Source organism: Pantherophis guttatus, chromosome 3 (assembly GCF_059756535.1).
Source record: "Pantherophis guttatus breed Tessera chromosome 3, ASM5975653v1, whole genome shotgun sequence".
Classification (NCBI taxonomy): Eukaryota; Metazoa; Chordata; class Lepidosauria; order Squamata; family Colubridae; genus Pantherophis; species Pantherophis guttatus.
In genome coordinates this window covers 23,943,577-23,966,023 of record NC_142065.1, presented here as the reverse complement: position 1 = coordinate 23,966,023, position 22,447 = coordinate 23,943,577, and the positions used below count along the sequence as shown (strand labels likewise).

Below are 22,447 nucleotides of genomic sequence, written 5' to 3'. Positions count from 1 at the left end.
CAGGGGGGTGGGAGAAGCTCGGGCTTCTCTGAGGGGGCGGCAGCGTAGCTCCAGTGCTGCCGGCAGGTGGAAGACGCGAGGTTGACTGACAGGCGCTCCTTTTCCTTCCCCCTCGCTGGAAGGGAGAATCCGCGGGAGATGCCTTCGGGGATAGCGGCTCGTGTAGCTTCTCTCTTCGGGCTCGTCCCTTGCCTTTCCTCTTCCTCGTGGGCCCCGGCCCCGAGGTGGGAAAACCCAGCGCGTCGGGTTGGCCGCTTGTGGAAAAAGAGGCCGTGGACCGCGGGAGGGTCTGAGGCAGCGCAGCTCTCTCTCTCTCTCTCTCTCTCTCTCCTCGGCATCCTAGGGGTCGGTTTGGGTTAGAAATCCCATCCTGGGAGAGAGAAGTAAAACCGAGGCCTGGTTGTAACTTTAAGTGTTCGTGTGAAGTGTGAAGCACCGTAACTCGTCTCTCTGGTCCTCTGTATACACCCGTGCTCGGTGTGTAGGTTTCTTTTCCTAGAGCCTGTGCAGCATTTTTATCTTTATGTGTAACGGCAGTTATGTGTGGGCTGTTTTTGGCGATTACCAGATTTCTTGACCTTTTCATATTCGACGCAGGATAAGAGATGCTTTTTCTCTGCAGAATAGCTGCTCTAATGTCTTTCCTCACTTGACACTGCAGCAATTGCAAAGTTGAAACTATTACTAACCTTAAAACAAATGGAAGGGGGTTCCCGGCAGAGAGTTGAATTTAGATTCTGTCTATTCAAGTCACAGTTTTCCTTGGATTCAGATCCTGGAGTTTATTCTGCAGCATAAACCTCTGAAAGCTGGAAGGTTTTATCTCCTTTTTTAAAAAAAAGGCTTTGTGTGCTTTCATTTGACATGCTGTAAGGTATTCAGCTCCTAATGGAAACTAAGGGCTTAAGGGTTCTAGATGCTGAAGTTTTCCCTCACAAAAACTCTTTGTGTTGTTTCACTTTAGGGAGAACTAAGCATTTGCTAAACCAGAACCACTTTTAAAAAATAAGTGGGATTTTGTAAGTGCATCTCTTGCTTTGCTTTTGACAGGGTGGGTTGAGGTTTGGTCACACTTGGAGAAGAATAACAAATCGGCAAAGCTTTAGTTAGTTAGTTTCCATTCATTGATTTCTGTAGGCTTAGTAGGCATTCCAAAGGGTAACTTTGCAACAGGGTACAAAAGTGTTCCAGTAGTAAAAATTCCATTGCAACTTGAAGATAGAATCTGGAAATATTTTATTTGTTCTAGGGGGAATAATCAATCTATTCAACTAACATCTGAATAATTTGAAGTTTGGTAGGCTGGGGAATTAGAAAAAAAAAATCTTCAAAATAGCAGTGGCAAGCCTTTTTCACATCACATCAAGAAAACTACACGTGTCTTTGTAAGTCAGGCCCAGTTCAAAATATGATTTTTCTCTCAGTACTATTTTTAACTTTTTGCATTGCCCTGACAAACTGTCTTCTAATGAAGTGTGTATAACTAAGACAACACAAATTGTCCAAAAAAGACTACTTTGTAGTCAAGAGACCATAATCAGAGTGTCTTGAATGGCACTGCATTTAAAAAAACTGTTCAGATTTTGAACATCATTAACAATACTCAAATCTTCTGCTAACCTTCCAGATTCCACTTTTTGGTGATTGTTTTACTGCAGATACTTAATAATTACAATAATGTATGGGTCTGGTTGCAGTTTTATTATTGTAAGCTATCCAGAGTCTTTGGTTTGGGGTAGCATGTAAATGGAAATATTTCAATTTTGAATAGGTTTGAACTACATTGGACATCATTACATCAAATTAAGCTATTAATTTAATAATCTGGGAAAATATGAAATCCTAGGCACTTTATAGGGAATAAGTTCTATTGAACTTCATATGTGTACAGTTGGGTTGTGAAAATTAACATTAATGAACTTCCCTAAGTAAATATACATATATTCTGGAATTAAGAACGCACATTGTTTAGATTTAGCAAAAGCTGACTAGATGTAGCTTGTATATCACTTGATTAAATCAGATGAATAATTGCTTACTGTATGAACTGTCTCTGTTGAAGAGTGTTATAATTGATGATAAAGACTTATCTTAATGCATCCATTATGTTAAGCATAATGTTAAGCAGCCACTTCTAAAGCTCTTGACTTTTTTATGTTTTCACAAGCACTAATTGTAAACTATTTTTAGTTCTTGATTTATGATTCTTATGTTTTGGAGTAGAAGTTTTGGATGTCATGAAAAAATAATCTATTTCTTATTTGTTTGGCTATTAGAAAAGAACAAAGCAGGACTAAGCAAGTTTGATGCACTAGCACATAACTTGATAATATACCAGTTGAAACAAAAAAAATGAACCTACTTAAAAACATGAGAATAGGATAGTTTTCGGGAAAGATTCTATAAATTAAAGTCTGTGTGAATAATAGTCATTCTTAGTAACTTAATTATTTTTCTATTACTTGAGAAAACTAAATAGATTATGTACTAACTAAACTCATAGGGAACAAATGAAATAGTACTAAGTCTACTAGATATTCCTATTTCTAATAAGGAATATAGTATGAGACAGGTGCACATTTCCTTATCATGAGTTAATGTATAAGTAATATGCCATACTTTGCCTTGTTCTGTTGTTATAATCCTTGAAGGGTCACATCCTATCAATTGTTCTGCTTCAAATCTCTAAATTTATGCTTAATATATTTGCCAAATGTATGCCATGCATGCAAATTCATTGGAAGAAATCAGGAATGGTTAATGGAACCAGAAGGGAAAAGCAAAGAAAACATTGGCTTGATAACATCAAAACTGATGCAAAGATGAACATCCAACAATTGAAAGAAGCAGAGTATCATGGAGAGCATTTGCCTATACAGTTGCCAGGAGTCAAACACAACAGAATGGTTGAAACAACAAAACCTGAGCTATATTGATTTCCCTAGTTGCAAAAGCATTATTGTTCTTTATTTTGGCCCTTGAAGTAACCAGAAATGTTTTCCGTGTATGCAGATGTTGGTATTAAATAATGCTGCAACTCAATAAAAACATTACTAAAAATGCTAACACACACTCTGATATAAGTAATGGAATTGGCAATACCACCAACTAGACTTTCTTGCTATTTTTGTTTTGGCCAGTCAAATTGCTTTGATTTCTAAGTATGTCTGTGTACTTTCTGTCTAGGCTAGAGAGGATAAAATAAGACAGTTGAAGTTACTTATTACAATAATAGAACGTCATTCATCAACAAATATTTGACCACACACACCTGCTGAAATGAATGGGAATAGACCAAGAATATGTTTTCATTCATTTCACTTCTTTAAAATGCACCACATTCATGTGCTTCCAACAGACTCCTGTAGTATCTGAAAGTATGCTCTTGCAACAAGAACTTGGCCAAACCACATGTTATGAAATGGCTGTAACTCCTGTCTGCAGAGGGGAAAGGGCCACAGGATCAATTAAAAATAATTCCTATGAGGGAATAGCTAGTGCACCAATCAGGGATTTGGTTGAGCTATGATGACAGCGTTGGTGCAGCCAGGAGATGCTCAGCAGCATACCTTTTCTAAGGGCAATGATGTTTTGTGGTGGTGAACTTAAGTTTTTAAAAACACCAATGGGCTGTGTGTTGTTCATGCCTGCTTTAGATAGTCATTGCTTAAAAAGTTATTAAATGTTGCAGAACTTCCTTATAGTTTATGTCTTTGTGAAGAAAGTATAGGTTGGGTTCAGAGGCCTACCTGAGAAATAGGGTAAGGTAAAGGTTCCCCTTACACATACATGCTAGCCGTTCCCAACTCTAGGGGGCGGTGCTCATCTCCGTTTCTAAGCCAAAGAGCCAAAGAGTTGTGAGGATCTACATATTTCCTTCTGTGATAATCTATTCATGAGCTATGTAATGAATATTATATTTTAAATTTAACTGATCATTAGTTTAGAAAACTAAAGGCAGTTTACTAAGTAAGACAAATGTGAAATTTGTGTGTTGAGAAATCAGCAACATTTGAGCACATACACTATCACTAGATAAAATAGTTTAACCTATGCATAGTTAAATATTACAAAAACAATTTATGTATGAACTATTAATATATACACTATTAATGTGCTAATGTATTAAAAAAACCGAGATCTTTATAGCAATTGTATAGAACCATTGTAAAATACATTCAGTTTTCCTTTAAGTGACTATAAAATGCAAGATTGTTCATAGTTATATATGTACATGTAACTCATAAGTAGTGGTGTATATCAATTTTGACACAAAAGGAATCCACACCAGGGATGCATTGGCCAGTCTACAGCTGCACATTTAAGTCATATACCTATTCCTACACATGTTGCTGATTATTTACCCTTCCAACATATTTTACCCAGCCTTAGTTAAATAAAAATTGAAACATAAGAAATCAGAACACAATTTTTACAAGAGTAGATAGGAAGCTGTGGAATTCAGAATCAAAGCTTTCTATTCTAATTTCAGAAAAAATAAAATCTGTGGATATTAAAGAATAATATGAACTTTAGAGATCATTATGTGTCTAAATGCTGATTTATGCAGGATTAAAATGAATTCTATAGTTAATACTAAGAAGATACAATTGATAAGGCAAAGCTGCCAAAAGCAAAAGCAAATAAAATATATTTGCATGGGATATTTTTGCGGCATAAAAACAAAATAATGTGTTCTCTTTTTTAAAAAATAGCTTCCTAATCCTAAAGAACAGGCATTAGATATCGTTAAATAATGATTATCACAAAAATATGGTATAATGAAATATGTCTTTGGAAATATAATGGCTTATTTCAGATAATACCCTGAAAGAAATTAATATTTTATTAAATTGTACATTTTCCCATTGTTCCAGGTAATGTTGATGAATAAGGTAATGTAATTACTGTGCAACATTCTTATAAAGTAAAATAGTATGAAAATCATATAGAGCATATTTGTAACTGTCCTTTTCCTTTTGATATAGGCAATTTCCATCATATAAATATTTTCCTTGGAACTAACACCAAAAGTAAACTGTCCCAGGAACACCAAAAGGTATGGGAAACTTGTATTTGGCGTATAATCCATTAACTCTGCATATTAAATTCTTGCCAGTTCTAATAATTAAATACTGGTCAAAAGATAGTGTCACAATTTGGTTTGCTTGCTTAGTTGCGAAACTGATTCCCTGTCTGCACAGCCCACAGTGATACATGATTCCTTATTTATCACTCTATCCTTTTTTTTGAAACACCAGGCATATCTTGTTCCTAGATTTCTTTACAAGCTGCTCTAGTTTATATATTTACAGTGGTGCTTAAAAGTTTGTGAAATATTTTGCATGTTCAATGTTTCTGTATAAATATGACATAAACTGTAATCTGTTCTCTACACACTGCAAGTTCTAAATATAGATACAGGTAGTCCTTGTATTATGACCACAGTTGAGCCTTGAATTTTGGTCATAAGTCATTATGCTTGTAAGTTAAATCACTATGTCACTGGACTCAATTTTATGACCATTTTTATGGTGGTTACTTAACTGAGTACCGTGTTTCTGAATCAAATCACATGGTGGCTAAGTGAATCATGTGGCTGTTAAGCAAATCTCATAGTCATAAGTTTGAATCCAGTTTAATGGGGGGGGGTTGCTGGAAAGCAGCAATTTAAAATGTCACAAAACACCGCATGGCGGCAGTCATAATTTCAGTAATGGGTTGTATGTAACTTTTTTTTAGTCCATTGTAAGTTTGGAAGGTTAAGTGGCCAGCTGTAAATCAACAACTGCCTGTAAGGAGAGCTTAGTTAAACAATGAGTCAAAAAAAATAAAATACTTGCTTGTTGTGTCCTTCCAACTCTCTTTGAGTTGCTTTGTTGATGACATGGGCAGTAAATAAATAACTGCCATGTATATCATTGTCATTCAGTGTGTTCTTGATGGTGCTGTCATGAACATTTTTCCATTATTCCAGGTAATGTTGAATAAGGTAAAGATACAAGAATTCTTTAGATGGGGTTCTTTGGGACCTCCCGGAGGATTAACATGCCTTGCTCTTGGTGTGATCATGGTTGGTTGGTTTTACTATCCTAAGGAGAGTAAAATGGCATTAAATTGCCTTCATTTGTACATGATCTGCTTGACCTTTGCTTGATTTGAACTGAAGGAGCCCAAATTCTTTGGAAATAGTTTTGTAATACTGTAATAGTTTTGAGCATTTCTTTTTTCACAGAAACCTCCTTTGTTCAAGCCATACATATCTGAGTGGTGAAAAATAAACTTTGATAGTGAATACCAGAATACTGTTCTCTAAATAAGATGGGACCCACCCACCCCCACTCACATCTGATTGTCATCCCATTGATTTATTGAAACAACTGGCACTAATTTCCAAATGAACTGGTAATCCTAGAGGTTCACATTCATCTGCCATTTAAAATACGTAGCTTTGGATCATTTTCCTCAATAAATCAATGAACAAGTATTAACATTTTATTTAACTGAGTTCTCTTTATCTAGTTTTAGTACTTGTATAGAGAGTAGATCGTGTTTTAAGTAACATTTATGCAGATACATTGACAATGCAAAACGATCCACAAATTTCTAAGCACCACTGTATTTATGTACTCATTATCTCTTCTCTCCGTTTTTTTGCTTTTCACATACTTGACAGCTTAGTTGCATTTTGAATCTTGGACTTTCTGCTTTTTATGAAAATACTGCTTGAGAATAGCTATGTCAAGGGAAGAACATAATTCTATTTTTTTTTTTTTTTAAATCTAAGCATTAGTTTTGCTTGCCAGTCACAGTACTTTCATTTAGGAGTTCCATAATTCTCATTCATAACCATTGAAATGCTAGACAAAATCTGTATTAAATATATATATATATATTTATTTATATGGGAAGGCCAAATATAGAGGCAAGAATAAATATACATTTTAAGAATATATTGTTGACAGTGATCTTGGAATAGTGAAATTGATGTGAGCCTTCAGCAGAGAATCTGTTTTTATCCTTTGGTATATCCAGGTGACTCAGTGCTTCTAATGTGCCAATGAGTCATTCTAGATTATTTGATAGAAAACATTGAATGTGCGTCAAGATAATGGAATGCATATACATTTTCTGAAAAGGACATTATAGAGTATTGCACTTCCATACTCATTTTATAGAACATTCAATTAGTGTAATTCTTTCAGTTTTAAAAAAGCAGCTATAGATTGTGGTGGTAGTTCTTGATAATTTCGGGCTCTCTTATGTAAGAACACTTACCATTTGTAGATTTATTTCAATTAAAATGGAAAATACAGCGTCTCTGCTTTCATGGTTCCTGGAGAGAACTTCAAGCAATGGAGCTCTGCTACAAAAAAATATATGAATGAAATACTACTTGGTCATTTCTTTCTGTGAGTCAGAAATTGGCTCCACCATGTGGAGATTTATGATGGAAGTCAAGGAAGAGTTACTTGTGGTGCTGTTGTGTCAGTTTTTAGAAGTGATCTTCCTAGTCTATTATCAACATCTTTATGTAGTTTATAATACTTTTCCTCCAAAACTATACAGTACAGACATTACTAACAAACTATCAAGTTGCAAAGTTTTGCCAATATAAACAAACCTTTCTGCACCTGGAAATCAGGAGAAGGCAAGAAAGAGTCAGGTTCTGGCGTGCTGCATACATATGCAGCATGCCAGAAACTAACCTTTTGTTCTCTCCTGACCATCAGTACAGTTCTAAAATGTTCTGTGTAATATACAGTAGATTAATTTGTAGAGCTTTACAATATAATATAAATAAACTAGGACGGTCTCTATTACTGTCTCTCTATATTGCCTGTATGATGGAATATTCTGAACATTTCAAATATTTATAGATTATGAAGAACAGCCATTAATCAGTCTAATCTAATTAAGGCTACCTTAGTATCCTCAGCTCCCATATATAGTCAATGAAATACAATCTTAAAATAGTCTTAAAAGCCAGGAGATTGGGAGCATTTTTATGAATGCAAACTGAATATATATATATAGGCACAGACCTATAAATTGCAGGCTTATCTTAATCCACATAGGTCTTTAAAGGTGGCGTCCACCTCTTTGAATTGAACCTGGAGTAGACTGGTAATAAATATAGCAATCAAAGCATAGATGAATTGTAAACAAATTTATTATACCAAATTAACAGACAAGCCATCCCATTTTGGACTAGTTAAAGCTTTTGAAAAAGAACTCGATATACAATGTGCCATCTTAACCTATATGTAAGGTGAGAAGGGCATTAGTCACTATTACCAAGGCATCCTGACCCCATAAGGTCCACAATTGGCACATCAGGCAAAAATGGCAAAGGCACCCTAGCACAGAAGCTTTATATTCAGGAGAATCGCATTGGGGAGGAGTGCAATCCCTATTAGAACCAAAGACGTAACAGGGATTGAGCCACATTGATCACTGACAAAAGCAACATTGATTCAATAATTTGATCTGAATTTGTTTTACCCATCCAGACCTAGCATGTTGGAGCCCATTACAGGTAGTCCTCGACTTAACGACCACAATTAGGACCAGAACTTCTTTTGCTAAGCAATGCAGCCACTAAGTGAGTTACGCCTAATTTTATGACCTTTTTTGCCGTGATCATTAAGCAAATCACAGTCATTAATGGATCCAGCTTTGCCATTGACTTTGCTTTTCTGAAGTCCCCAGGAAAGTTGTAGATGATGATCATGTTTCCCCAAGAATATGCAACCATCATTAATACATGCCAGTTGCCAAGCAACTGAATTTTGATCACATGACTGCGGGGGCACTGCAGTGGACATAAGTGCAAGAATCTGCCGCAAGTCACTTTTTTTCAGCACTGTCCTAACTTTGAATAGTAAAGTGAATGGTCATAAGTTGAGGATCATTAGTATATTATCTGTCATATAGGTGGCATTGTTAATATATATCATGGGGAGATGTGCAGTTTAAAGTAGAGCTAAAGCACATTAGATATTCACATGAGCCATTTCATAATATATTTCAGCCCTTGGAGGCCAGTTTTAGTGGTAAAAAAGTAAAGTTAAAGGAATGTTGTTGAACTATGTGTCTAATCCTGCTTCAGTGATTTAAAAATTTTCCCATTATTTATGATGAACCCTTATTTATGTTTCCAGATGTATTGGGATTTTTTCTCCCTAATCTCTTTGGAAGTGGCTGACAGCCCTTCCAGGTAAAGTAGGTGGGAAATGTAACTAGATGAACTAACTACCTTATTGTTGTAAGGCTACATTAACAGAACCTTGCACGTTTGAAGGCAGAGACTTCATCCCACTACTTTTACTTGCTTGATCCATTAGGGTGGATCCTTCCTGAGGGTTTTTCTTTTTCCTTTTTGGTGACCTTTAAGCCACAGCCTCTGTTGTCTGATGGTTTCCTAAAAAGCATCTCTTCCTTTCTTTACCCAAGGTCATTCATACATTCTTTTATGCCAGTATTAGCATGATGAATAATAGCAACAATACAGGTTGTCTTTGCTTAACAACTACAATTGGGACCAGCAAATCTATCACTAAGTGTCACAGTAATTAAACAGGACATCATATGATTGTTAAGCAAGTCGTTAAAGAGATGTGACTATGACTTGCGATTTTATTGATGGCTTCACTATTGACTCAGTTTGTCGGAAGCCTGTGTAGTGCCTGAATGATGGTTTTTATTATTATTATTTTATTATTCATGTTTCTATGCCACTCACTCTCCGAGGACTCTGGGCGGCTTACACCAGAGACAGTATACTAAATAGCATATTGCCCCCAGCAATCTGGGTCCTCATTTTACCCACCTTGGAAGGATGGAAGGCTGAGTCAACCTTGAGCCGGTGAGATTTGATCCGCTGATCTGCTGAACTAGCAGTCAGCTGAAGTAGCTGCAGTACTGCACCTTAACCACTGCGCCACGTCGGCTCTATTCTTGCACAAATGCAAGATGCTGCAACAGTGGTAAACACATGCCAGTTGCAAAGCACCCAAATATCAATCACATTGCCTTGGGGAATGCTGCAGTGGTCGTAAATGTGAGGACTGATCATAAAAGTATTTGTTCAGGTCTGTCATAACTTTAAACAATCACTAAAAAGATGTCATTAAGTGAGGATGTCTGTATTTTTGAAGGAAGATTTTAAACCATTCCATATAGCAACTCATTCTCTTGTTTGCAACAAATGCAGCAGACAATCATTCCCATAATTTGCTCTATTAATGTATTTTTGCAGTATTGCACCCACCCCCACCCCCCACTTTCTACTCTCTTGTATAGAAAAATTGACTTGTCCAATCATTACAAAATAATTTTCCTGTTGTGGTTGTCCAAAGAAAAAATAATAATAAATACTTTAACCAGTTTTGCCTGGTTTGCAGCCAGATGTCAAGAAAATGTGTCCATAGTGACACTTGCACCTAGAACTGTAAGAAAATACATGCTGTGCTTGTCATTGTAATTTTCTTTAACTTGGCATACTTGCTGTTATTTGTCTTATTTTTGCTACTGTATAACTTTAATTTGTTACAGCAAAAATGATACATAAAACAAGAAAATGAAATGGGAAGTAGAGATACCTTGCAAATTACTTTGTGTTTGACACATCCATTCTAAATTTGGCATCAGTTGTGAAAGCCTGCAAAGTACTTTAAAATAAATAAATGCTATTAGCACTCAACGTTTGAGCAGCATTTATATTTCCTAAAGCTGAAAATAGGTCAGCTTTATAGTTTTGAAGAAATATATGACTCTTCTTTTATGTGTTTTTGAACCCTAGCTGTAAATGGATTTATTGATTTATCCAGCAAGAATGATTAGCTAAAAACTATAGGTGGTTTGTTCCTTGCAACCAAAATATGTTAATTCTTTTATTGTGTTGACAGGCCTTTCAACTGTATATTTAATCAGAAAATAAGAAGCACCTGACTGACATAAAATTTCATTTTTCCCCCTTTATTCTTTAAAGGTACAAATTCAAGCACTTATACAGAAAAAAACCCTGCATTCAAGGCCAAGTTTATCTGCACTGTTTAGGTTTGAATGGAAATAAACATGTCTCAAGTTCAAATTCAGAATCCAACTGCTACTCTTTCTAGCAGCCAAATACTAAGCAAGAACCAATCTCTCGCACAGCCTTTGAGTATTCCTTCTCCCACTAGTTCTTTGCCCTCTGAAAATGCGGGTAGACCTATTCAAAATTCCGCTTTACCCTCTGCATCTGTTACATCTACTAGTGTTGCTGCAGGTAAGCTTTAAAATATCTTTGATATTCTTTGATAATTTTTGCTATTAATCTTTAATTTAAAACAGGGTTCCCCAACCCTCAGCCCATGGACTGGCACCAGTCTGCGGCATGCCAGCAATCGGTCCACACAAACAAGCAAAGCCCCATCTGCAGGATGCAGGCAGCATGCAAAACCAGGCCCTCTCCGGCCCATGGAAAACCTCTCTCCAAAGTTTGGGTTGGGGGGGGGGGGGGTGTCACTGGTTTAAAACATTGGCTTTAAATTATGTTTTTAAGGGAATATTTTTAAATAATTGAAATTATTATAAAGGAAGTATTGCATATGATTGAAATGTGTGAAAACAAGTGTTTGCAAAAGAAATGTAGTTAAACATTTTTCTAATTTCACTTTATAAATGTTTTCTATCTTTCACCACTTATCAGTAAGTCGGGGGTTTGTTTTGGTGCAGTTTTTTCTGCTCCAGTATATAAAATATGCAAGAATACATCTTTAATGACACTTTTTAGGCAATTTGATTTTTGATCTATATTTTGGTTCTATTAGCAACTGACAAATTATGTGTCTTATTCTTTAAATAGTCTTTAATGATTTTTTTTTCCTGTAATTTTTTTAAGCATTAAACCTGAGCAAAGCTTCTAAGGACAGATTAGTATCTAGAAGTCTGAATAATTTCCTTCTGCCCCAACCTGTTCTACTGCTTAGACTTACTAACTTATCCCTGCAGCTCTCTTTAATCACTGTCACAATAAAGGCTGTATCTTCTAAATCTTGATTTAGACTGAAAATATTAAGATCTGTACTTGTTCTTTATTAATTATTTTCAAATTTTAATTAAAAGTTTAGCTACACTAAGCAGGAATGTAATTGTTTTAATTTCAGCTTGGTACAGTGTGTAAACCTGGCCAATGTGGTTTGTAAAGGATACTTTTAATCCCTTGTGCAAATCCAGCCAATTGTGTTTAATAAACAAAGGTTTAACAATTTATGATTTAGGCAGATGTAATGATCATTTGTCACTATGAAGAATCCATCCAAATTAAGGTTGAAAGTCATGCTTAGGAAGAGCTGAATGCCTCCATTATATGCTAGTTTTTGAATTTGATAAAGTTTAATACAATTTAAAAACCCTAGTATTGTTTCCAACTCTGGAAATTTTAAAAAGCAAGAAATAAAACCTTGATAAAATCGAGTCTTGCTGTACATTACTAGTTTTCTTGCAATTAGAGCTGCAAATCAGGAAGCCTGAAACCTGTTTCCTGTTATATGATTCTAATCTCAAAATACTGTAGACCAGAGGACAAAAACATCATGCATTTGTGACTTGGATCACCTTGTTATTATCTGAAATTTATGCTGTGGCTTAAATTCTAATTGGGATGAAATTAGGTGACATAATAGTAATGCTGTACACAGAGCGAGGCACTAAAAAGTTGTCTTTTTAAAGGAAGCATTGGGATTGACTGAAAGATGAGAACTGAAATTTTGTGATTTTTAAAAAAGCATTAAAAAATAATGCAGATAACAGTGAAGACAAGTGAATTCTTGGGGTGAGAGCAGCTCCAAGGGCAGGTTTTACTATTATGAATATGCCGTTGTAATAATGTTTCAACCAAATATAAACTACACAGCCTCTAATCATCAAAGCAAGGCTGTAGAGGCATAGCTTATTTTCTTGCCAAACAAATTAGCTGTTATTTCTGTTGCCAGAATTTGTAATAGCAATACTCATTGAGCTTAAATATTGCTTTCAAGCTTAATTCTATTTTGACATCTAATTTGTCTAGAGTGAATCATCAATTAATTTTTCAGTAGTTAAGGAAATCAAATGCAATTGGCATGTTGTATAAAAATATGTTTTAATAATTGAAGGCTTATGCAATATATGACACATTTCATTTTCTTAAGTTTACATAATATCACTAAGGGGCCAGGCAGTTTTTTTGTTTTATTGGAGGGATTATTACAAACTGTAGTAACACTTTATCTTATGTTTCAGTTTCTTCTAACATGGCAAACCCCAAAGAGAAAACACCCATGTGTCTTGTGAATGAGTTAGCCCGTTTCAACAAGATTCAGCCTGAATATAAGCTTTTGAGTGAGCAGGGTCCAGCTCACTCGAAGGTAAAATTGTTTCTATGATGGTCATGTATTTAGCAAAAGGGGGATCTCTTGGACAAAGAGACTTTGTGTGTGTATGTGAAAGAGACATACAGAAAGTTTACATATAATCTGTGGTATAGCTATATTAGTTTGAGATCCTAGGGTTTTTTTAAAAAGTGATAGAAAATAGCAATAGTAATTGATTCTACTAGAAGCCTAGTTTTTAAATACATCCCTTGCAATATATTAAGGAGGGTATCCAGGAGAACAGATCCTCTTGGCAACAGTGGAACCTAATTTGAAATTCTGAGCTCATAGTTAAAAATAGCATTTAGCAATAGTACTTAGACTTATATAGCACTTCACAGTGCTTTACAGCCCTCTCTACGCGGTTTACAGAGTCAGCATATTGCCCCCAACAATTTGGGTCCTCATTTTACCCATTTCGGAAGGATAGAACCTGAGTCAACCTTGAGCCTGGTGAGATTTGAACTGCCAAATTGCAGGAAGCCGGCAGTGAGCAGAAGTAGCCTGCAGTACTACACTCTAATCACTGCACCACCATGGCTCAAAAATGGAAGGATACTATGTGCCTTTTGTTTATTTTGTGCTTTTGAGTCAGTTTTTAACTCCTGGTAACTATTTGGGTGTCCCTGCAGTTTTCTTGGCAAAGTTTTTCGGAAGTGGTTTGCCATTGCCTGTTTTCTATAGTGACGGAAAGTGACAGGCCTAAGGTCTCCAGGTTTCTAGCCTGATGCTTTAGCCACTATGCCAAACTAGCTTTTATGTTCCTTGTGTAGTTACTGATTTATAGTGTTTTACATTTTCACTGTGAAATACAGCTAATCAACATAAAAACCTTTATATTACACCTAACTATAAATTTGTTACATGTTTCAGCCAATCTTTATGTTACTTTCCACTGGTTTCTTTTATTTTGGTTATGCACAGTAATAGGAAATTATATAAACAAAATACCTACTGAATTATTGTAGCATAGCAAATGAGGTTAGATTAAAGACATAATCCTAACATACTTTCAGATGTTAGTTACAAAATAGGTCCCAGATCATGTATTTAATATTTTTTACCTTTCAAAAATAAACACATTCTTGGAAAGATATACCCGTATGTAAAGACAGTTGGAGAGATGAAACCCATAGAAAAAAATGAGGCCTTTCTTTATTAAAAAGTAGATGGAATTTGAAGCAGTTCACTTTTGCTAAGTAATTTATACATATTCTATACAGCAATCCTAAACTTTAGAGTTAAATTATCACTGTGTTATACTAATGATCTATGGATTTTACAACTTTTAGCCTTTATGTTTGAACACCATATATACAGTATATTATCTATACATGATCAGACAGCGAAAGTTAAAGCTTACTTTTCATTTCTAGGTGTTTACAGTGCAGCTGACTCTTGGGGACCAGCATTGGGAAGCTGAAGGAACTAGTATTAAGAAAGCTCAACATGCAGCTGCTGCCAAAGCTTTGGAAGGGACAAGATTTCCTAAACCTACAGCTCGCCCATCTCGCAATGAAGGAAAGAATCCAGGTACAGTATGAGCTGCTGTCGTAAGAAAGGTAGAAATTTCAGTGACACATAGATTATTGCCAGAACTTGAGAATTTTGCTTTTTTGCTTTTAAATTAAAGTATAATCTTGTGCTACATTAACATGCTTTAAGAAAACAGACAGTATTCTTGCCAATTTTTTTCTTTTTTCTTGGCATTTTAGTGTCAGAGAAATAGATGTATATGATAAATTAAAGTATGGTAATTGCTAGATAGAACTGAACTCATACTATGTAAAAATGAATTGTCTGTTTGACAGATGTAAATATTCAACTTTGAAATGATCACATTGATTTTTCATTTACAAATGTGAAATTCAGTTAACAAGAATTCCTCTATCCATTGATTTATTTAGCATTTAACTCCAGAAGTAGATCACATATATTAATATTACCCAATTATGTTTAAAAACAAAGAAATTTTTTTAAAAAAATACTGATTATGATAGACTACATTAAAACTGAACATTTGGAGTGGTATAAATGATACTTTTTCACATAGGTTTGCTAAACAGCAAGTACGACTAAATAAAAATAGTTATAAAATTGCAAAGTATTCAAATGTATGACTTTCCATTACTGAATGATTCAGTATCTTATTTGATCCTATTTTGAAATGTAATCAAGGCAATATCTTTTTACAACAGAACAAAAAAAGTATCAAACCCATTCATGACCTTTTAAGATTCACTGATAATTTTCAAGTCTGTTTAAATAGATAGAAACTCTTTCATAGGAAAAAATAATGGCCAGATCTCTATTTATTTGACCCAGTTCAGGTTGACAATTGCAAATCAATTCAGATTTACATGTCAGTGTATGTGACTGTGCATATTTAAATCACAAGCAGCAAATATCAGAAACATAAGAGCTTTAAGGGGAACATTTTGTTTGATTGAGTAACCTGATAAATTTTTAAAATCTAGCCTACTGCTGCCAGAGTCATTAAGGTATATAGCATGATGTGTTCTTTTACTAACTTGAAAATTAGATCATTTATAGTGTGCCTTTGCCTGTTATTGTTGTTGTAATGCCAAGTTTAGAAGATGACTGCAGAATTTGTTTTTCATAAATTGTCTTTGCTTTCCTTGAAATCACAAAGCAGTGTTTAAGAACATGAAGTAGCTGATCTTGAAAACTTAGGCTAAGAAACAAAGTGCTCTTTTAGGAATGTTGTGGGCTTTTCGGTTTCATGTTAAAGGAATTAAATTGTTGTTATTTTATCCTTCCTTTTTATGTAAGCCAATGCCCTTATCTCCTTTTTTCCCCACAACAACCATATACAAATAGACTTCACTAAACTACTGCACTGTTTAACAACTGTTCAGTTACAGCAGCACTGAAAAAGCAACTTTATGAACACTTCTCACATTTATGGCTGTCACAACATCTGTATGGTCACGTGATTGACATTTAGCTGCTTTGCAACCAGCAAACATTTACAACCATTGCAGCATCCCATGGTCACATGATCATCGTTTGTGGACTCCGCAGCTGATTTTCCAACAAGCAGAGTTAATGTGACATGTAACATTGTAAACACATTGTGCTCAAGTGATGTTTTGTTTAATGAGTGTGTTACTTAACAACAGAGATGCTGGCCTCAACTGTGGTCATTAAGCAAGGACCATCTTTATAATCCTTTAACAATGGATTTTTGAAAGCCTCATTAGATTTACAGGGCTGATTGTATAATTTTTGGATGCTGACCTTAGGATAACATTGTTTTTTCCCCTCTGTTGTTCCTGCACTGCAATTACATGCCCATTAAGGCCAAACTATCTTCAACTAACTCTGTAATTGTCCCCTTCCATATCTGGCTCCTTGTCTCTTTTCCTGTTTTGCTTTAAACAGTTTTGAGGCTATAAAATAAGAAAAATTACTGTTTGAAGTACCCAGGGCAATGTATTCTGGGGGCACTGAAAGTTTTGTATGTAAGCCTACGTCCTGTTCATCCTTACTCTTAATTCTTTATCCTAAAGTATTTCATATTGCTTGGTAACTATTGTTAATGTAAAGCTGTTGACTAGATGGGCTTTTTAATGATCTGCTGGTTTTGTCTGTGAAATTAGAACTTCAGCCTTGAACTCTTGCTTTTTTTGATAATTCTATAATTCTTTCACAATAAAACATTGATATTTAGTCAAGGCAAAATAATCCATTGAGACTCTCAATGTGGGTTTTGAGATCTTAGCTGGCAACCAGAGAATTTCATTTATATGCTGCAGTCTCATTCATTCCCATGTATCTCTTTGAGTTTTCAGAGATATGTACTAGGTTGCAGCAAAAATACATGCCTCAGAAAACACTAGTATCCTTGGAAGAAGCCTACTTATTACTCTTTAGGTTTATGTGGAATTCTGATTTGCAAACATTGTCATAATATGCATACAAGAAATGTTTGGCTATTATGCCAGAGCTGAGTGCAAGCTAAAGGAGCCATGTGTTTATACTCAGTGAAGTGAAAAAAAGCATTTGTGTTTAATCAAGCATATATAATGCAAACCTCCTTGGTAATATATAACTTTCAATATCTGCTGTACTTTCCCCCCCTGCCCATGCAGTTCAAGACTTTCTAATTAAATGCTTGTATTTGAATACTGTTTACAAATATCAGGCAACCTATGTGCTATATAGGAAGAATGTCTTGAGATATCATTTCCATTAACACTTTTTAATTAAAACAAGTATCTTCCCTTAGCAAATTTACATTAAGACTTGCAATATAGTTACTATCCATCATTTTACATAGAAGTCTTGTTCTTCTCCCCCTACCCCCAAAAGCCCCCTCAGGTTACGTGTTCTCAGCATTGCATGAAACGAAAGAGTTTCACTTTTAACACTTGCTCTGTCTTTGTTTTAGATAGTGTAACCCCCACAGTGGAGCTGAATGCGCTTTGTATGAAATTGGGAAAGAAACCTATGTACAAGCCTATAGATGCTTACACAGAGATGAGGTCCACCTACAACTACAATATGAGAGGCGGTGCTTATCCCCCACGGTAAGTCATACCTCAGCACTTTTATATAGTGAAATCCTGCGTTACCCAAAACAGTTTTGCTTCTGAAGAATATTTTCTTTTTCTTTTTTTATTATGAAATTTATTTGCCGCCCATCTCGTTTCAAAGTGACTATGTTCCAATGGTCTTCCCAGAAACAGCAAGTTTATGCATGAATTAACTAAATATATACTTAATGGAAATCTATTGAAATACACTCTGATGAAGTCACTGCTAGAGCACTGTAATTTACCTTCAAAATTTAATGGTGCAACCTTTCCAAGCATAAATATGATAATAGGTGGATGATTGAGCTGACATAGCTTTTTTCCCCTCTTTTTGGATAGGAAATGCAAAAAAAAACAAACAAACAAAAAAAAACTGAGAGCCAAACTATATTAAGATAACAGAATATGGGTGGAAAAAACCTGCACTCTTTGTTATTTGGGAATAGCACTTAGTGGGCAAAGCATGTGTTATATTGTTGAACAGAACCTCATGCTTTGCAGTGTTCTGAAAAGAATAATATACCCTCTTTCCCCAGCATTGAAGCCTGTCTCCTGTTGTCCTGGGCCAATAGACTTGCTCTTTCCAGTGAGAACCGCTTAACACATTTAAAATCCTAAGCTTTTTAAAAATCACCTGTCCATGTGTATTCAGAGAAACTGTTTGGTATTTTCCACCTTGTACCAGAATAAACGCTCCAGCAAAAATACTAGGATTAAAAATGAATATTAAATAATTCAAATTAACAAGAGGGTGCTGGGAATTTATTAATAACTTTAATGCTAGTATGTTTACATTAGTAAGTTTGATGTTTATAAAGCCACCCGGAGTTGCTTTGAAGCAAGATGGGCGGCAAACAAATCAAACAAATAAACAAGTAAACAAAGGAAGTGGATGCCCAGGCACTTTAACAGAATCATGTCTTTAGTGCCTTTCAGAAGGCCAGCAGTGTTGAAGCCAATCTAACCTCTGGTGGGGATGATGTTCCAAAGAGTGGTGGTTATGGTAGAAAAAGATCTCCTCCTGGGTCTATCAGATGGCACTCTTTGATAGATGGGACCCGTAATCGGGGAAAGGTGATCCCTCAGATGACCCCACACCATTCCAAGCTTTATATGTTATTATAAGAAGCAAATTGTCAACCAGTGAATTGAACCCAGAAAAATCTGCCAACTAATACAGTTTACAGAGCATTTTACACTAAATTTGATGGAGTCATGGGCGAGCCATTAGTTGCCCACTTTTGTGGATGAAACAAGTTTTGTGCAAATGTATTCACACATGTCTTACTGCTAGATTGGCCTTTCTCTAGCTTTATTAGCTACATTACAGTCCTGAATGTTAGGTGAGATGGTCTTAGTATGATTACTACCCATGGGTTTTATAAGTGCTTCTTTTCTATTACATTATGAGCTCTGGAGCCAGGCAGTATAGGTTTTTTCAGATTATAATTTCAGAAGTAGATTTTTCCTTCATTGTGAGGATGGCTTGAAGGAGAACGTTGGGACAACAGGTCTTTGCAACACATCCACTCTTTACTATAGAAAACAAACCTACACACTAAATTCAATACAGCATGTAAGCTTTGAAAGAATTATATGGATGTCACCCATGTTTTAGAGAAATCACTGGTTCTACACCAAAATCAGACGGGGAATGTATTAAAGACATGAAAAAAAATACGTTTGGGCTGGATTCATGATGTTTTTGTTTGTTATTGGCTTTATGTGGAGACAATTCTGTAATTATACAGTATTGAACTAAGAATCCTCCAAAGGGGCAACTCTTAAGAGTTCCCTTGTCCAAATTGGCTGGGAATTCTGTGAGCTGCCATTCTTGTATGTTTCTGAAGTGAACCAGTTTGGATAATCTGATAACAGTGTGTGCTATAGTCTGTCATTCAAACATGGAAGGGCCAACCATTGTGCATTTGGTTCAGTATTGGCTTTTATTGTAAGCTCTTAAACTTTGTTTCCTGGCAGAGTAACTTCATGTGGACTGGAAATCTGAAATGTAAAATCTTTCTGTTTTTAGGTACTTCTATCCATTTCCTGTAGCACCATGGCTCTATCAAGTAGAGCTTTCTATAGGGGGACAGCAGTTTCATGGGAAAGGTAGAACACGACAGGCTGCTAAGCATGATGCAGCTGCTAAAGCACTGAAAATCCTGCAAAACGAGCCCCTGCCTGAGAAACCAGAGGTAGTATGTCTGGAGCATTATCCAAGTCCATTCAAAGCTTTTGATTATGCTTTGAAGTTCATTGAAAATAACAGGGTTGTTCTGTTTAAGTTTGTGCAAACGCTGTGGCATTGATATTTGAAGACTTACATGATTTTTTTTGGTAGGGACATTTATCCTGTTCCTGTGGTGGCTTTCCCAGTTTAGCTATAGTGAATCCATCATGTACTTCTAGCTAATCAAAAATAAATCTGTTATCTGCTGTTACAGCATCTGAGAGACATGTAGGTTGACTGCAGAATAATCAACATGTTAACAAGTAGAACTTGTTTTATTATAGGCACAATAAACAAAACACTACTTTTGTTTACTTAAAGTATCTTTAGGCTGTATATTGGGGCCTGGTGGTCTTCCAAGAGAGCTTAAAAGATAAAAGTAGTACATTCAGTATGGATGTGTAATCTATTCTAGTGTGTGGCTAGTCAGGGACAGTAATCTTGAGAATTGATTATAAATTAGCAGGATAGGAAACACTGCTGGCTTAGCATGAATCTATCTTTCAGTATTCATAGGCTTTTACATTGCCCAGTGTTGAAACATTCTCTCTCTATTTCTTGTAGCTTAGGCCTGGATTTACATACTGTGTTAAGTTACATTTGTTAATCGTTTATTCAAAAAAAATTGCACTTTGATGAGTTCACTCGATAAAATCATGCTTTGTTTATGAACTACTGTGGCTAGCATATGATGCACTTTATCAAAACTGAACAACATTGAAGCCAGTACCTTACCAATTATCCTAATCGGTGGGTAACTAAATTACATTGATGGCAAAAAAGGTGTCTAGTAAACCCATCCAAATGCAGTATGTTGGTAAGTCATAAAGCATTGCAGAAATAGGATACTTTCTCCCAGGAAATTTATTTAAGTAATAACCATAGCAGCCAAGAATTCTGTAATTCTATTTCATGCAATGCTGGTCAAAAGTTATTAATAAGGTTGTCTCTTTTTTAATTATCTGGTTTGAATCCTTCTGTAATTATCAATACTTAAGCTGCACCACAAAATTCTATTATTTATTTGAGCTCTATATTTTAGTTTACAGGAAAAAAAATGTAATTGTTTGCAGCAGAACTGAATTATTGGTACTATCCACATGCATTTGTGAAAGACGATTGATGTATAATTGTTTAATTTGGTGTACTTTTAGAAGCTGCCTGTTTAGCCTAGTACTAGTTTTTAGAGAGACATTAGTATTTTTGCAGCATATTAAAATGTGTTGTGGCACCTTGAAGTTTAACAACATTCATTATTACATTAGTTTTGTGGATAACAGTACACTTTATCAGATGCATGAGTACTGTCCTATATGAAAAGTATTGTGCACTTCCTGGCCTGTGATCTCTAGAAACTTGCTTTTGTTAAGCTAAGGTACCACAGGACTTCTTACTATAGCTAGTAATGTGCTAGTTGATAGCAGTTCTACAGGTTCTTTGGTAGGGTGCTTGTCTAACATTGCTATCAAACTCCTCTAAACTCTAAGATCAAAATCTGTGAACTTGTCACTTCTGTATTCAAAGCATCCTCTGTATGAAAAGCTATGCGTATACAGACACTTTCTAAATAGCATCAATCCTACTTGTTTTTTCTTTGTCTACCCACTTCATTATTACCTTGTAGCAGTATAATTCTAAAGAATTGCTGTTTGCTTCGGCTTTCTTGATGATCCCCTTCATCCTGTATGAAGCTATTTTGCATGAAACTAATTTGAAAGGGAGGAGGTTGTGCTTGTGATGTGTACCATTGCATGGCATAGCAATATTGTTTTGCTGCTGTAAGTGGAAGAGCATGTGTAGCATATAGCTGCTTGCTATGAGTTGCCTGAACAATGTGTTCAGGCTTCTGTATCCGTAATGATTTTAATTAGGCTTAAAGTCCTTCTATGTATGAGCAGAAGCTTGCTTGATTTGATTTTAAGTGGACAGCATAAAAATAGCTGATATAAAACATCTATTACCTTTGTCTCATAACCTGACTTTCTCTCATGGTCTCCCTTATTCAGAATTGCTTGAACAAATAATTATTCTCCCAAGCATCTTATTTGCCAGTATTACTGAAATATATAGAAATATGCATGGATTTGCTTAAATATCAGGTGATTAAATTGCAGTGGAAAATTTGTTCAGGAATTGAGAATAAAGAGAGTTCTGACAAATAAATGTCCTGGCTTTTAAAATGAAATATAGGCTTTGTCTTTCTTGCCTATATATTTCTAATGCTTTCAGAGAGCAAAACCATTCTAATATAAAAG

The 22,447-nt window shown here is 35.4% G+C and overlaps 1 protein-coding gene across 16 annotated transcripts in view; it reads left to right on the top strand.

The window, feature by feature from the left end:
• The window catches only part of STAU1 (staufen double-stranded RNA binding protein 1), a 33,416-nt gene that overhangs the window by 701 nt on the left and 10,268 nt on the right, over positions 1-22,447 (top strand). For 8 of the 16 annotated variants that reach the window (XM_087889111.1, XM_087889114.1, XM_087889112.1 and 5 more), the window contains exons 2-8: positions 4,989-5,059; positions 8,514-8,605; positions 10,994-11,272; positions 13,270-13,394; positions 14,777-14,933; positions 17,815-17,953; positions 19,992-20,157. In XM_087889111.1, coding sequence (XP_087745237.1) covers positions 11,068-11,272; positions 13,270-13,394; positions 14,777-14,933; positions 17,815-17,953; positions 19,992-20,157 — 792 coding nt within the window. In that variant the 5' untranslated portion in view covers positions 4,989-5,059; positions 8,514-8,605; positions 10,994-11,067. The remainder of the gene's footprint in view (positions 1-4,988; positions 5,060-8,513; positions 8,606-10,993; positions 11,273-13,269; positions 13,395-14,776; positions 14,934-17,814; positions 17,954-19,991; positions 20,158-22,447) is intronic. The other 8 variants (XM_034413819.3, XM_034413820.3, XM_034413818.3 and 5 more) reach the window with 1 other exon arrangement.